Source organism: Triticum aestivum, chromosome 5D (assembly GCF_018294505.1).
Source record: "Triticum aestivum cultivar Chinese Spring chromosome 5D, IWGSC CS RefSeq v2.1, whole genome shotgun sequence".
Classification (NCBI taxonomy): Eukaryota; Viridiplantae; Streptophyta; class Magnoliopsida; order Poales; family Poaceae; genus Triticum; species Triticum aestivum.
Genome location: NC_057808.1, coordinates 316,380,287 through 316,393,933, shown reverse-complemented (window position 1 = coordinate 316,393,933; position 13,647 = coordinate 316,380,287). Strand labels below are relative to the sequence as shown.

General features: G+C 51.1%; 1 protein-coding gene across 1 annotated transcript; it reads left to right on the top strand.

The window, feature by feature from the left end:
• Positions 1-1,244: 1,244 nt before the first annotated feature.
• LOC123121438 (U-box domain-containing protein 39) lies at positions 1,245-3,521 on the top strand. Its single transcript, XM_044541404.1, has one exon. The coding sequence runs from the start codon at positions 1,420-1,422 to the stop codon at positions 3,106-3,108; it is 1,689 nt and encodes a 562-aa protein (XP_044397339.1). The 5' UTR covers positions 1,245-1,419; the 3' UTR covers positions 3,109-3,521.
• Positions 3,522-13,647: the final 10,126 nt, after the last annotated feature.

The window sequence follows — 13,647 nt, the reverse complement described above, 5'->3', positions numbered from 1 at the left end:
CCATGGACTCGCAGTAGAAGTATTGCGCTGCCAAATTCACCATATTTGCTTCATAGTAAACAACAAAGGCGTTAATAAATTTGGCTATGGCATTTGTTCGAACACTTGTCGAGTGTGGTGTCCGCAATGGACGGCAATGTGCAGAGGCGAAGGGTACCGGGGCGGCGGTTGAACCAGAGTTGGAAGGAAGGCATAGGCAAGCCGGCTTGGCGTGGGGGTGGAGTGGCTAAGCAGGTGGTACAACAAGCAATGTTAGTAGCGGGCTACGCGGATACAAAAGTAAGGCTGAAGGGACAGAATGACAAATGCAAGGCTCTCGGTAGGGTTTTCAACTTGGTACGAGCAACCAGACACCTACGTGATGGAGGTCCGAATGAAGTGCACACAAACCTTTGCGGGAGTTTGGACGTGCGGACCGGTCCATTAACGTTCGATGCGCCGTTTGATCGGTCCATGTGGCCCGGAGGTTTAGCTGCGTTTTGATGCAGGCGTCGTGCCTTGAGAAAGTTTGCAAAAAAAATTGTTGGAGGGGGCAAATATGTTGTTGTTGTTGGTTAAGTTTGCCTCTGGAAAGAATGTAAGCACAGTTTGGACCAAGTATACGACACTCTTCCAAGTATCCTGGGTGTTTGACTTCCTTGGAGCAGTTGGAAAGATGACACCGTCAACGAGTGGAGTCGTCAGATTTCCGAGCTCACTCGCAACGTATACGAGGACGCCAGCCGTCCGGCCGCAACCGTATGCCGCAGGCGAGCCACCACCGGCAAATTTGACAAATTTGACTTATAGACGAAATCAAATCACAGAACGAACTGTGAAACTATTTCACGCGGCTGATCTTTTTGTGTGACGCCCAACTCGAAGGCGCCACACTACACTGTGCACCGCCTCACAGATAGGCGCTACACGGTCAGCGTCGCACCCGTGTGATCAGAAAATTACTAAGTCAGTGTGCAGCGCCTGAGAGCTAGGCGCCACAATATACAGTGCAGCGCCTAGCTCCTAGGCGTTGCACTAATGCAGCGCCTAGCTCCCTCTGTAAGTCAAATTTGTCAAATTTGCCGCCACCACCTTCCCCGTCGATCACACGAGCAGCTCTCCAGTCAAGCATGGCCAAGACCAGCGCGCGCACGCACCCGTATGGAGCGAACGCGCGCGCGATCCCTTCCAGGCTAAGGTTTCCCGTCCCGTCAGCCGTCACCCTCCCTCCCTCTCCCGGAGCATAAAACCACGACCATCCACACCACCTCACTCACTCCCGGCCAAGACACAAAGCACCCAAACCCCAAAAGCGACCCACAATTCTCTCTAAACAAACCCAGGAAATGCCCGCCCCAGCAGCCCAGCTACAAAAGCCGCCCCTCCCCTCCTGCCGCCCCCGCCGCCGCCGCTAAATAGTGCCGCCGCTCCGCCCGTTTCATGGGTGCCGCGCGTCCACGGCGCTGGAGGTTCCCCTTCCAACGCAGCGCGCCCTCCTCCCCCTCCTCCAAGTCCCTCCCGCCGGCCCCCTACTCGCCCGCGCGCTCCGCGGCGGCAGCGTACCCGGAGCCGGAGAGGAGGTGGGCACAGCAGGAGGAGGAGGCCGCGCCGCCGGAGTTCGTGTGCCCGCTCTCGGGCGCGCTCATGGCTGACCCGGCCATCCTGCCCTCCGGCCAGACGTACGAGCGCGCCTGCCTCCAGGCCTGCGCGGAGCTCTCCTTCTTGCCCCCCGGCGCGGGCTCGGGTTCTGATGCCATGATACCAAACTCCGCGCTCAAGGCCGCCATCGGCTCCTGGTGCGCCCGCTCCGGCCGCGCGTCGCCAAGGCCGCCGTCCAAAGAAGCTGTTCGGGAGGCCGTGCTCCGCGCTATGCCTCCGGCCGCGGCTGCAGCGGCCGAGGCCAAGTCTGTTAGGACCAGGAGGGCGGCTATGGCGAGCTCGTCCAACTCATCCTACTCGTCCCCGGCGTCCGCCGCGTCGACGTCCACGTACACGTCGTCCTCGGAGATCACACCCCCGGAGGAGGATGCGGCTGCGAAGCCAGTCAAGGAGGCGGCCAAGGAAGTGGAGTTGCCGGTTGACCCGTTGGAGGATGAGGTGGTGGCGACGGTGATGGACGCGGACGAAGATGGAGAGGTGGCGGCCGCGTTGGCCGTCCTCCGGGACGCCACCCGGGAGAGCGCCGAGCGTCGCCTCGCGCTCTGCACGCCGCGGCTGCTCGCGGCGCTCCGGCGTGTGCTGCTAATCCCGCGGCACGCCTCCGCGCGAATCGACGCGACGGCGGCGCTGGTCAACCTCTCCCTTGAGCCGGCGAACAAGGTACGCATCGTGCGCGCGGGCGCCGTGCCGGCGCTCGTCGAGGTGCTCCGCTCGGGCGGCTCGGCGCCGGAGGCGCGCGAGCACGCGGCCGGCGCGCTCTTCGGCCTCGCGCTCAACGAGGAGAACCGCGCTGCCATCGGCGTGCTGGGCGCGGTGCCGCCCCTCCTGGACCTCCTCACCTCCCCCGCCCACCACCCGCGCGCGCGCCGCGACGCCGGGATGGCGATCTACCACCTCTCGCTCGCCGCCGTCAACCAGTCCAAGGTCGCCCGTTTCCCGGGGGCCTCCAAGGCGCTCCTCAGCGTCGCGTCCAGCGCCGCGGAGCCAACGCCCATCCGCAGGCTGGCTCTCATGGTGATCTGCAACGTGGGCGCCTGCTCGGAGGGCCGCGCGTCGCTGATGGACGCGGGCGCCGTCGCGGCAGTGTCCGGCATCCTCCTCTGCCCCCACGACGACTCCACCCGCGTCACGCTCGCGGAGCTGGAGGAGTGGTGCGTGGCGGCGATCTACGCGCTGAGCCGCGGCAGCCTCCGGTTCCGCGGCCTGGCGCGCGCGGCGGGCGCGGACAGGGCGCTCCGCCGCGTGGCCGAGGAGGGGACCCCGGGGGGCGTCCGGCGCGAGATGGCGAGGAAGACGCTCCGCGCCATGCGGGGCGACCTGGACGAGGAGGCGGACCTGACCAGCAGCAGCCTGGAGTGCGGGGACGGCGAGGACTGCGGCGGGAGCATCGTGTCGGACGGGCTCATGTCGTTCCGGCGGCGGCAGCGCGAGGTCGGGGCGTCGTCGTGCGGCAACACCGCCGAGTTCTGAGCCGATCCACCGCCACCATTGTATGTAAAAAGAAACACGCTTGCTCAATTAGCGTTAGACGTTGGCGCCACGAGAGGATGAATTCCCTCCTTCGTTTTGGAGCTGTGATTGTCGATGAAAGTGCAATGAACTTGTTCAAATGTCGTCGTCCTCGAATGCTCCGAGCTCGCGCTGGAGCGTGCCATGGAGTTTGCTGGCTCGCTCGTCGGCTCGTGTGCCGGACAAACGAGGAGCTGGTTGGTTGGTCGGACGTTGCTTGCAAGCCAGAGCAATCCTTTGTTCTCTCCGTACTTGCAGTCGCGGACACACTCCCAGAAGAGCATGAGTGACAGGTATATTATTGTTTTAGGATGGACCGACCTCATGTCCTCATGTGTGTTGTTTCCACCTGTAAATAAAACCACCTTTCTTTCTGCTCTCGATCCACTGTTTGCTTCGTTGGCCGATGTATACTGGAGTATGTGTCGCATTGGCGATGCAATCGGCCATTGTAAATTCTTGTTCGCCTACAGTAGGACCAATCAATCCGCCTTCTCTACACGGCTTGCCATTGGGCAGTGGTTTCGATCCGTGCTGTTCATCGACGGATCTGAGCATGGACTCCTCCCAATTTGCTGTAGGTCGACCGATCTGAACATGAACCCCTCCCATTTTAAAATGACGAGAGTTGCGACTGACTGACGGAGGCCATGCCTGTCGCCTGCCTGCCAAAGATAATGCGTGCGGTACTGCTGTCTCTCTACCTTTCCTTTCCCAGTAGGGCCTCCCGTGGGAACCTACCTTTTGCATTGCGTGATTCCTCCCATCCCAGATGTTGTTGCCTCTGCCTCTTCTTTTTGAGATGGATGGAGGTTGGAGGGTATGGAGACAAGGCTTTCTTAATTCAACCACGCATTCCTCCGGATTATGCTCGATCTTAATCAACATCCATTTAGTTATCTGTAATCTGTATCATCATCATCGTCGAGTTTTCTATATTGCTCATGGAAACATGGACAAATTTTGCAAGGCGGAGAGGTCGATTGAAACCCAATTCATGATCGAGGCAGGTAGGTGGAGTCCAATCAAGTCCGCCACCAAACAATGAAAAAGGAATTGGAAAGGCAGACATTATTTAAGACTAGACGATGCATGTCTGCCCGGCCAGGCCAGGGCCTTCAGTGTCAACGCTCGGCGCTCGACGGGCCCGTGCCATGTGAGGAGGTCAGAGTAGGCGGGGCTGAGTGGCGACGTGTTGTTTGTTACTGGAGAAAAGATGCTGACCGAACTTGGATTAAGCTGCGACACTCGTACTACTTAATTTGGCTTCCGGAAAGTGTAGTTTTGGTGGCTGGGTCCGTCGTCCGGAATGCTTTGTTTGGGATGCAAGCAATGCGATGCTTGCTCATTCTACGGGCGTACGAGTACGACGTATTTCGACTGGATAATCTTGTTGCCTTGGATGTGGTGATAAGTTAGCGCTTGCGATAGGGCCATCAGGCCGTGAGAGTTGTTGGTATATAGAGAATTAAAGTAAGACATAAGTATTATTTTTGGTGCTGCCTTGCGAGCGACGTGGCTGATTTGTTCTGAAGATTTTCTTTTCTTTGCGGGAAATTTGTTCGGAAGATTATACTCTGTGTAACACCTGACGTCGTAGCAGACAGTGAATGGATCGAGTTTTTTTTTTTGAGCTGGATCGGAGTTACACCTTGACTAGTCGCTAGCCGACTTGGTCGATGAGACAACGAGGTCACAAACAGTGAGCTGTGGTTCAGTCCAGTGGCCCCCGTCCCATGTGGTTGACTCGGTGTGGCTCTGCAAACGATCGAGTGGGTGGGCAGCTGCGTGATCCATCGGTCGGTCCTGGTCGCCGTTGGCACGTCGCGAGCTGGCCCCGGAGCTACTGGCGCCTTGCTCCGAGGCGAGCTACCGGCGCCGAGGCAGGCACACGCATGCGCCCGGGAGCTGGGAGATTCGTATCGGAATCCATGGAACGATTCGTCGCTTCGTACCAACCGATCGTCGCTCCGCTGTGGGTGGCTACTCGAGGACTCCGGCCCGGGTTTCACTGTCCACGACGCCACGTTCTGACCTGACGTATACAGGTCGCGTGCAAGGAATCCTGAGATGCTCGGACTGGGTATCGTACGTCGAGGGGTGAAGACTGAAGAGGACAACGACTGGTCAGTCCAGCGCTCGAGCAGTGTCAGAGAGAAGGGTTACGGCCCTATTTCGGCAGGAAAATGGAAAAAATCTCCCGCCTTCCGTTTCATCTATTGTGATGAAAGTTTTGGTAGGCCGTTGCGCTTATCTACCACATGCTGATGCTGCGGATGCGGGAAATTTGACAAATTTGACCTATAATCGAAATCAAATCACAGAATGAACTGTCCGTGAAACTATTTCACGCCGCTGACCCTTGGCGCCTAACTCTCAGGCGCTGCATTAGTGCAACGCCCAGGAGCTAGGCGCTGCACTGTGTAGTGTGGCGCCTAGCTCTCAGGCGCTGCACGCTGACTTGGGCACATATGGGTGCGACGCTGGCCGTGTAGCGCCTATCTGGGAGGCGTTGCACAGTAGGGTGTGGCGCCGGCGTGGCGGGCGCTACACAAAAGGGTCAGGGGAGTGAAATAGTTTCGTAACCAGTTTATTCTGTGATTTGATTTCGATTATAGGTCAAAATTATCAAATTTGCCTGCGGATGCCACCACTGATGGGAGATGGCCGGCAAATACTATAGGATTTCATCAGGTCGAGGCACAATCTGACGCCATGAAGGTTATCAATTTTGCACCGGAGAAACTCAATGGTGAGACATGGCGGCGGCTATCTATGTGTAATGTGTTGATTTGGCTTCAGAAATTGGGAATGTCAGCTTTATGCATTGTACTCTAGAAGACAAAGAGAATAGTGTGGCTCATGACCTACAGTTCAGTTTAGTTTTGATGATCAGAATTCTTGTATTTGGGACGGTGACCCCCCTAGTGTCATACTTACTAGCCAATTTGGTGGATGATGCAGGCATCATTCTGCAATTTAATAATGCTAGCCATGATGTCCTCCCCTTAACATAAGTGTCTGATTCTGCTTAACTGACATTCTTTGGGAGTACAACACATCACATAGATTTCGGACGAATTTACCGAAAAAGGCTCGCGCCCCGTTTTACATAGATTTTAGATAAATCTCAGCACAAATGTTTTGGTATTTATGGAGCGTCGGGGATCCCAGTTTGCCTTCATCATTCTTCGATCTATGTTAAAACTGGCTGCAACCTTGTACTAGCATAGATAGGGCGGTGATTTCTATTGGTGCTGCTTCTCTGATTTGGGTTATTTAGAAAACAACAAACAAATCTTGTTTTCAATGTATTTTCCTTCAAATCCTATTAATATGATATTCACCTTATGCTCTTTGCTGGATTCATGGGTGGGTCTACATAAAAAAAGGAGCACAAAAGTTCCTTAAAGGGTAGGTAGGCATCCACGTTGGCGTTGCCGTCCTCCCTCGTCTCGCCACCTCTAGGGTAATTTGGGGGGGGGGGGCTAGCCTCTCAGCTGCCGCCCCTCCCCCTTATCTCCCCCCCGTCATCCCGGCCAAGCCGGGTGGTGATGGGGACGACGGGGATCTTGGCTCTATCCCAACTGTTTGGAGGGACAGGTGACACGAGTTCGTCCTCTGGCGATCGTCCATCCCGGTGGCTCGGTGCTGCCCTAGCGGCTTCGTGGGGAGGGCGGATCAGGAGAGGATGTGGCGAATAGGCGAAGCATGATCCCGGAGCAGCGGCTGCGGTCATGGCGGTGGCAGCGTCCACTCCGCTGAGGATGACGGGCCTAGTGGTGGCTGCTTGTGGCGTCGACGACGCTTGATGCGGGATCGTGGTGGCGGTTGCTGTTGTATGGACGACGACAGCGGCTGGCGCGACGGGGGTGGTCCCTATGGTGCACGGAATCGGGGCGGTGGCCCCTCTTATTCGACAACGGTGGACTCCATGGTTGTGTGGGAGATTCGAAGTCTGGATCTCGAGGTGGTGATGGCCTTTCTGAGGTAGGCCGCGGTATGGGACATCCCATCCATCGATATATCAGGTTCAATGCGGCTCAATAGGTGACACATGCGTCTCTTTCGGAGTCGTCAGGCACTTCCTGTCGCCGACAGGTGAAGCCTCAGGCGGATGCTACGCACGACGTCTCATGCGGAGGCATCAAGTCATGCCTGCTACCAGCGCGTGCTGCATGGTGTTTGTGATGGAGGTGTCATGTCTGGCTTGTTAATGCTAGATTGAAGGTGGTGCGACATGAAGGAAATATGCCCTAGAGGCAATAATAAAGTTATTATTTATTTCCTTATATCATGATAAATGTTTATTATTCATGCTAGAATTGTATAAACCGGAAACATAATACACGTGTGAATACATAGACAAACAGAGTGTCACTAGTATGCCTCTACTTGACTAGCTCGTTGATCAAAGATGGTTAAGTTTCCTAGCCATTGACATGGGTTGTCATTTGATTAACGGGATCACATCATTAGGTGAATGATGTGATTGACTTGACCCATTCCGTTAGCTTAGCACTCGATCGTTTAGTATGTTGCTATTGCTTTCTTCATGACTTATACATGTTCCCATGACTATGAGATTATGCAACTCCCATTTACCGGAGGAACACTTTGTGTGCTACCAAACGTCACAACGTAACTGGGTGATTATAAAGGTGCTCTACAGGTGTCTCCGAAGGTACTTGTTGGGTTGGCGTATTTCGAGATTAGGATTTGTCACTCCGATTGTCGGAGAGGTATCTCTGGGCCCACTCGGTAATGCACATCACTTAAGCCTTGCAAGCATTGCAACTAATGAGTTAGTTGCGGGATGATGTATTACGGAACGAGTAAAGAGACTTGCCGGTAACGAGATTGAACTAGGTATTGAGATACCGACGATCGAATCTCGGGCAAGTAACATACCGATGACAAAGGGAACAACGTATGTTGTTATGCGGTCTGACCGATAAAGATCTTCGTAGAATATGTAGGAGCCAATATGAGCATCCAGGTTCCGCTATTGGTTATTGACCGGAGACGTGTCTCGGCCATGTCTACATAGTTCTCGAACCCGTAGGGTCCGCACGCTTAACGTTTCGATGACAATTATATTATGAGTTTATATGTTTTGATGTACCGAAGGTTGTTCGGAGTCCCGGATGTGATCACGGACATGACGAGGAGTCTCAAAATGGTCGAGACATGAAGATTGATATATTGGAAGCCTATATTTGGATATCGGAAGTGTTCCGGGTGAAATCGGGATTTTACTGGAGTACCGGAGGGGTTACTGGAACCCCCCGGGGGTTAATGGGCCATAGTGGGCCTTAGTGGAGAAGAGGAGAGGCGGCCAGGGCAAGGGCCGCGCGCCCCTCCCCCTAGTCCGAATAGGACAAGGAGAGGGGGCGGCGCCCCCCTTTCCTTCTTCTCCTCCACCTCTTTCCCCCTCTTCTCCTAATCCAACAAGGAAAAGGGAGGGAGTCCTACTCCCGGTGGGAGTAGGACTCCTCCTGGCGCGCCCCCTCCTGGCCGGCCGCACCTCCCCCCTTGCTCCTTTATATACGGGGGCAGGGGGGAACCCTAGAGACACAACAATTGATCGTTTGATCTTTTAGCCGTGTGCGGTGCCCCCTCCACCATAGTCCACCTCGATAATACTGTAGCGGTGCTTAGGCGAAGCCCTGCGACGGTAGAACATCATCATCGTCACCACGCCGTCGTGCTGACGAAACTCTCCCTCAACACTCGACTGGATCGGAGTTCGAGGGACGTCATCGGGCTGAACGTGTGCTGAACTCGGAGGTGCCGTGCGTTCGGTACTTGATCGGTCGGATCGTGAAGACGTACGACTACATCAACCGTGTTGTGCTAACGCTTTTGCTTTCGGTCTACGAGGGTACGTGGACAACACTCTCCCCTCTCGTTGCTATGCATCACCATGATCTTGCGTGTGCGTAGGATTTTTTTTGAAATTACTACGTTCCCCGACAGTGGCATCCGAGCCTGGTTTTATGCATAGATGTCATATGCACGATTAGAACACAAGTGAGTTGTGGGCGATATAAGTCATACTGCTTAACAGCATGTCATACTTTGGTTCGGCGGTATTGTTGGATGAAGCGGCCCGGACCGACATTACGCGTACGCTTACGCGAGACTGGTTCTACCGACGTGCTTTGCACACAGGTGGCTGGCGGGTGTCAGTTTCTCCAACTTTAGTAGAACCGAGTGTGGCTACGCCCGGTCCTTGCGAAGGTTAAAACAGCACCAACTTGACAAACTATCGTTGTGGTTTTGATGCGTAGGTAAGAACGGTTCTTGCTAAGCCCGTAGCAGCCACGTAAAACTTGCAACAACAAAGTAGAGGACGTCTAACTTGTGTTTTGCAGGGCATGTTGTGATGTGATATGGTCAAGACATGATGCTAAATTTTATTGTATGATATGATCATGTTTTGTAACCGAGTTATCGGCAACTGGCAGGAGCCATATGGTTGTCGCTTTATTGTATGCAATGCAATCGCCCTATAATGCTTTACTTTATCACTAAGCAGTAGCGATAGTCGTAGAAGCATAAGATTGGCGAGACGACAACGATGCTATGATGGAGATCAAGGTGTCGCGCCGGTGACGATGGTGATCATGACGGTGCTTCGGAGATGGAGATCACAAGCACAAGATGATGATGGCCATATCATATCACTTATATTGATTGCATGTGATGTTAATCTTTTATGCATCTTATCTTGCTTTGATTGACGATAGCATTATAAGATGATCTCTCACTAAATTTCAAGATAAAAGTGTTCTCCCTGAGTATGCACCGTTGCCAAAGTTCGTCGTGCCCAGACACCACGTGATGATCGGGTGTGATAAGCTCTATGTCCATCTACAACGGGTGCAAGCCAGTTTTGCACACGCGAAATACTCAGGTTAAACTTGACGAGCCTAGCATATGCAGATATGGCCTCGGAACACTGAGACCGAAAGGTTGAGCGTGAATCATATAGTAGATATGATCAACATAGTGATGTTCACCATTGAAAGCTAATCCATTTCACGTGATGATCGGTTATGGTTTAGTTGATTTGGATCACGTGATCACTTAGAGGATTAGAGGGATGTCTATCTAAGTGGGAGTTCTTAAGTAATATGATTAATTGAACTTAAATTTATCATGAACTTAGTACCTGATAGTGTCTTGCTTGTCTATGTTGATTGTAGATAGATGGCCCGTGCTGTTGTTCCGTTGAATTTTAATGCGTTCCTTGAGAAAGCAAAGTTGAAAGATGATGGTAGCAATTACACGGACTGGGTCCGTAACTTGAGGATTATCCTCATTGCTGCACAGAAGAATTACGTCCTGGAAGCACCGCTGGGTGCCAGGCCTGCTGCAGGAGCAACACCAGATGTTATGAACGTCTGGCAGAGCAAAGCTGATGGCTACTCGATAGTTCAGTGTGCCATGCTTTACGGCTTAGAACCGGGTCTTCAACGACGTTTTGAACGTCATGGAGCATATGAGATGTTCCAGGAGTTGAAGTTAATATTTCAAGCAAATGCCCGGATTGAGAGATATGAAGTCTCCAATAAGTTCTACAGCTGCAAGATGGAGGAGAATAGTTCTGTCAGTGAGCATATACTCAGAATGTCTGGGTATAACAATCACTTGATTCAACTGGGAGTTAATCTCCCGGATGATAGTGTCATTGACAGAATTCTTCAATCACTGCCACCAAGCTACAAGAGCTTCGTGATGAACTATAACATGCAAGGGATGGATAAGACGATTCCCGAGCTCTTCGCAATGCTAAAGGCTGCGGAGGTAGAAATCAAGAAGGAGCATCAAGTATTGATGGTCAATAAGACCACCAGTTTCAAGAAAAAGGGTAAAGGGAGGAAGAAGGGGAACTTCAAGAAGAACAGCAAACAAGTTGCTGCTCAAGAGAAGAAACCCAAGTCTGGACCTAAGCCTGAGACTGAGTGCTTCTACTGCAAGCAGAAGAATAACAACAAACAAGTTGCTGCTCGAGAGAAGAAACCCAAGTCTGGACCTAAGCCGGAGACTGAGTGCTTCTACTGCAAGCAGACTGGTCACTGGAAGCGGAACTGCCCCAAGTATTTGGCGGATAAGAAGGATGGCAAGGTGAACAAAGGTATATGTGATATACATGTTATTGATGTGTACCTTACCAGAGCTCGCAGTAGCACCTGGGTATTTGACACTGGTTCTGTTGCTAATATTTGCAACTCAAAACAGGGACTACGGATTATGCGAACACTGGCTAAAGACGAGGTGACGATGCGCGTGGGAAACGGTTCCAAAGTCGATGTGATCGCCGTCGGCACGCTACCTCTACATCTACCTTCGGGATTAGTATTAGACCTAAATAATTGTTATTTGGTGCCAATGTTGAGCATGAACATTATATCTGGATATTGTTTGATGCGAGACGGTATTCATTTAAATCAGAGAATAATGGTTGTTCTATTTATACGAGTAATATCTTTTATGGTCATGCACCCTTAAAGAGTGGTCTATTTTTGATGAATCTCGATAGTAGTGATACACATATTCATAATGTTGAAGCCAAAAGATGCAGAGTTGATAATGATAGTGCAACTTATTTGTGGCACTTCCGTTTAGGTCATATCGGTATAAAGCGCATGAAGAAACTCCATACTGATGGACTTTTGGAACCACTTGATTATGAATCACTTGGTACTTGCGAACCATGCCTCATGGGCAAGATGACTAAAACGCTGTTCTCCGGTACTATGGAAAAAGCAACAGATTTGTTGGAAATCATACATACAAATGTATGTGGTCCGACGAATGTTGAGGCTCGTGGCGGATATCGTTATTTTCTCACCTTCACAGAAGATTTAAGCAGATATGGGTATATCTACTTAATGAAACATAAGTCTGAAACGTTTGAAAAGTTCAAAGAATTTCAAAGTGAAGTTGAAAATCATCGTAACAAGAAAATAAAGTTTCTACGATCTGATCGTGGAGGAGAATATTTGAGTTACGAGTTTGGTCTACATTTAAAACAATGCGGAATAGTTTCGCAACTCACGCCACCCGGAACACCACAGCGTAATGGTGTGTCCGAATGTCGTAATCGCACTTTACTAGATATGGTGCGGTCTATGATGTCTCTTACTGATTTACCGCTATCGTTTTGGGGTTATGCTTTAGAGACGGCTGCATTCACGTTAAATAGGGCACCATCGAAATCCGTTGAGACGACGCCTTATGAACTGTGGTTTGGCAAGAAACCAAAGTTGTCGTTTCTTAAAGTTTGGAGCTGCGATGCTTATGTGAAACAGCTTCAACCTGATAAGCTCGAACCCAAATTGGAGAAATGTGTCTTCATAGGATACCCAAAGGAGACTGTTGGGTACACCTTCTATCACAGATCCGAAGATAAGACATTCGTTGCTAAGAATGGATCCTTTCTAGAGAAGGAGTTTCTCTCGAAAGAAGTGAGTGGGAGGAAAGTAGAACTTGATGAGGTAACAGTACCTGCTCCCTTATTGGAAAGTAGATCATCACAGAAATCTGTTCCTGTGAAGCCTACACCAATTAGTGAGAAAGTTAATGATGATGATCATGGAACTTCAGATCAAGTTGTTACTGAACCTCGTAGGTCAACCAGAGTAAGATCCGCACCAAAGTGGTACGGTAATCCTGTTCTGGAGGTTATGTTAGTAGAGCATGACGAACCTACGAACAATGAAGAAGCGATGGTGTGCCCAGATTCCGCAAAATGGCTTGAGGCCATGAAATCTGAGATGGGATCCATGTATGAGAACAAAGTGTGGACTTTGGTTGACTTGCCCGATGATCGTCAAGCAATTGAGAATAAATGGATCTTCAAGAAGAGGACTGACGCTGACGGTAATGTTACTGTCTAAAAAGCTCGACTTGTTGCAAATGGTTTTCGACAAGTTCAAGGGATTGACTACGATGAGACCTTCTCACCCGTAGCGATGCTTAAGTCTGTCCGAATCATGTTAGCAATTGCCGCATTTTATGATTATGAAATTTGGCAAATGGATGTCAAAACTGCATTCCTGAATGGATTTCTGGAAGAAGAGTTGTATATGATGCAACCGGAAGGTTTTGTCGATCCAAAGGGAGCTAACAAAGTGTGCAAGCTCCAGCGATCCATTTATGGACTGGTGCAAGCCTCTCGGAGTTGGAATAAACGCTTTGATAGTGTGATCAAAGCATTTGGTTTTGTACAGACTTTTGGAGAAGCCTGTATTTACAAGAAAGTGAGTGGGAGCTCTGTAGCATTTCTGATATTCTATGTGGATGACATATTGCTGATTGGAAATGATATAGAATTTCTGGATAGCATAAAGGGATACTTGAATAAGAGTTTTTCAATGAAAGACCTCGGTGAAGCTGCGTATATATTGGGCATCAAGTGAAGGAAATATGCCCTAGAGGCAATAATAAAGTATTATTTATTTCCTTATATCATGATAAATGTTTATTATT

Excerpts from the sequence above, each read along its gene's own strand:
- LOC123121438 (XM_044541404.1), top strand. The coding sequence starts at position 1,420 with ATGGGTGCCGCGCGTCCACGGCGCTGGAGGTTCCCCTTCCAACGCAGC.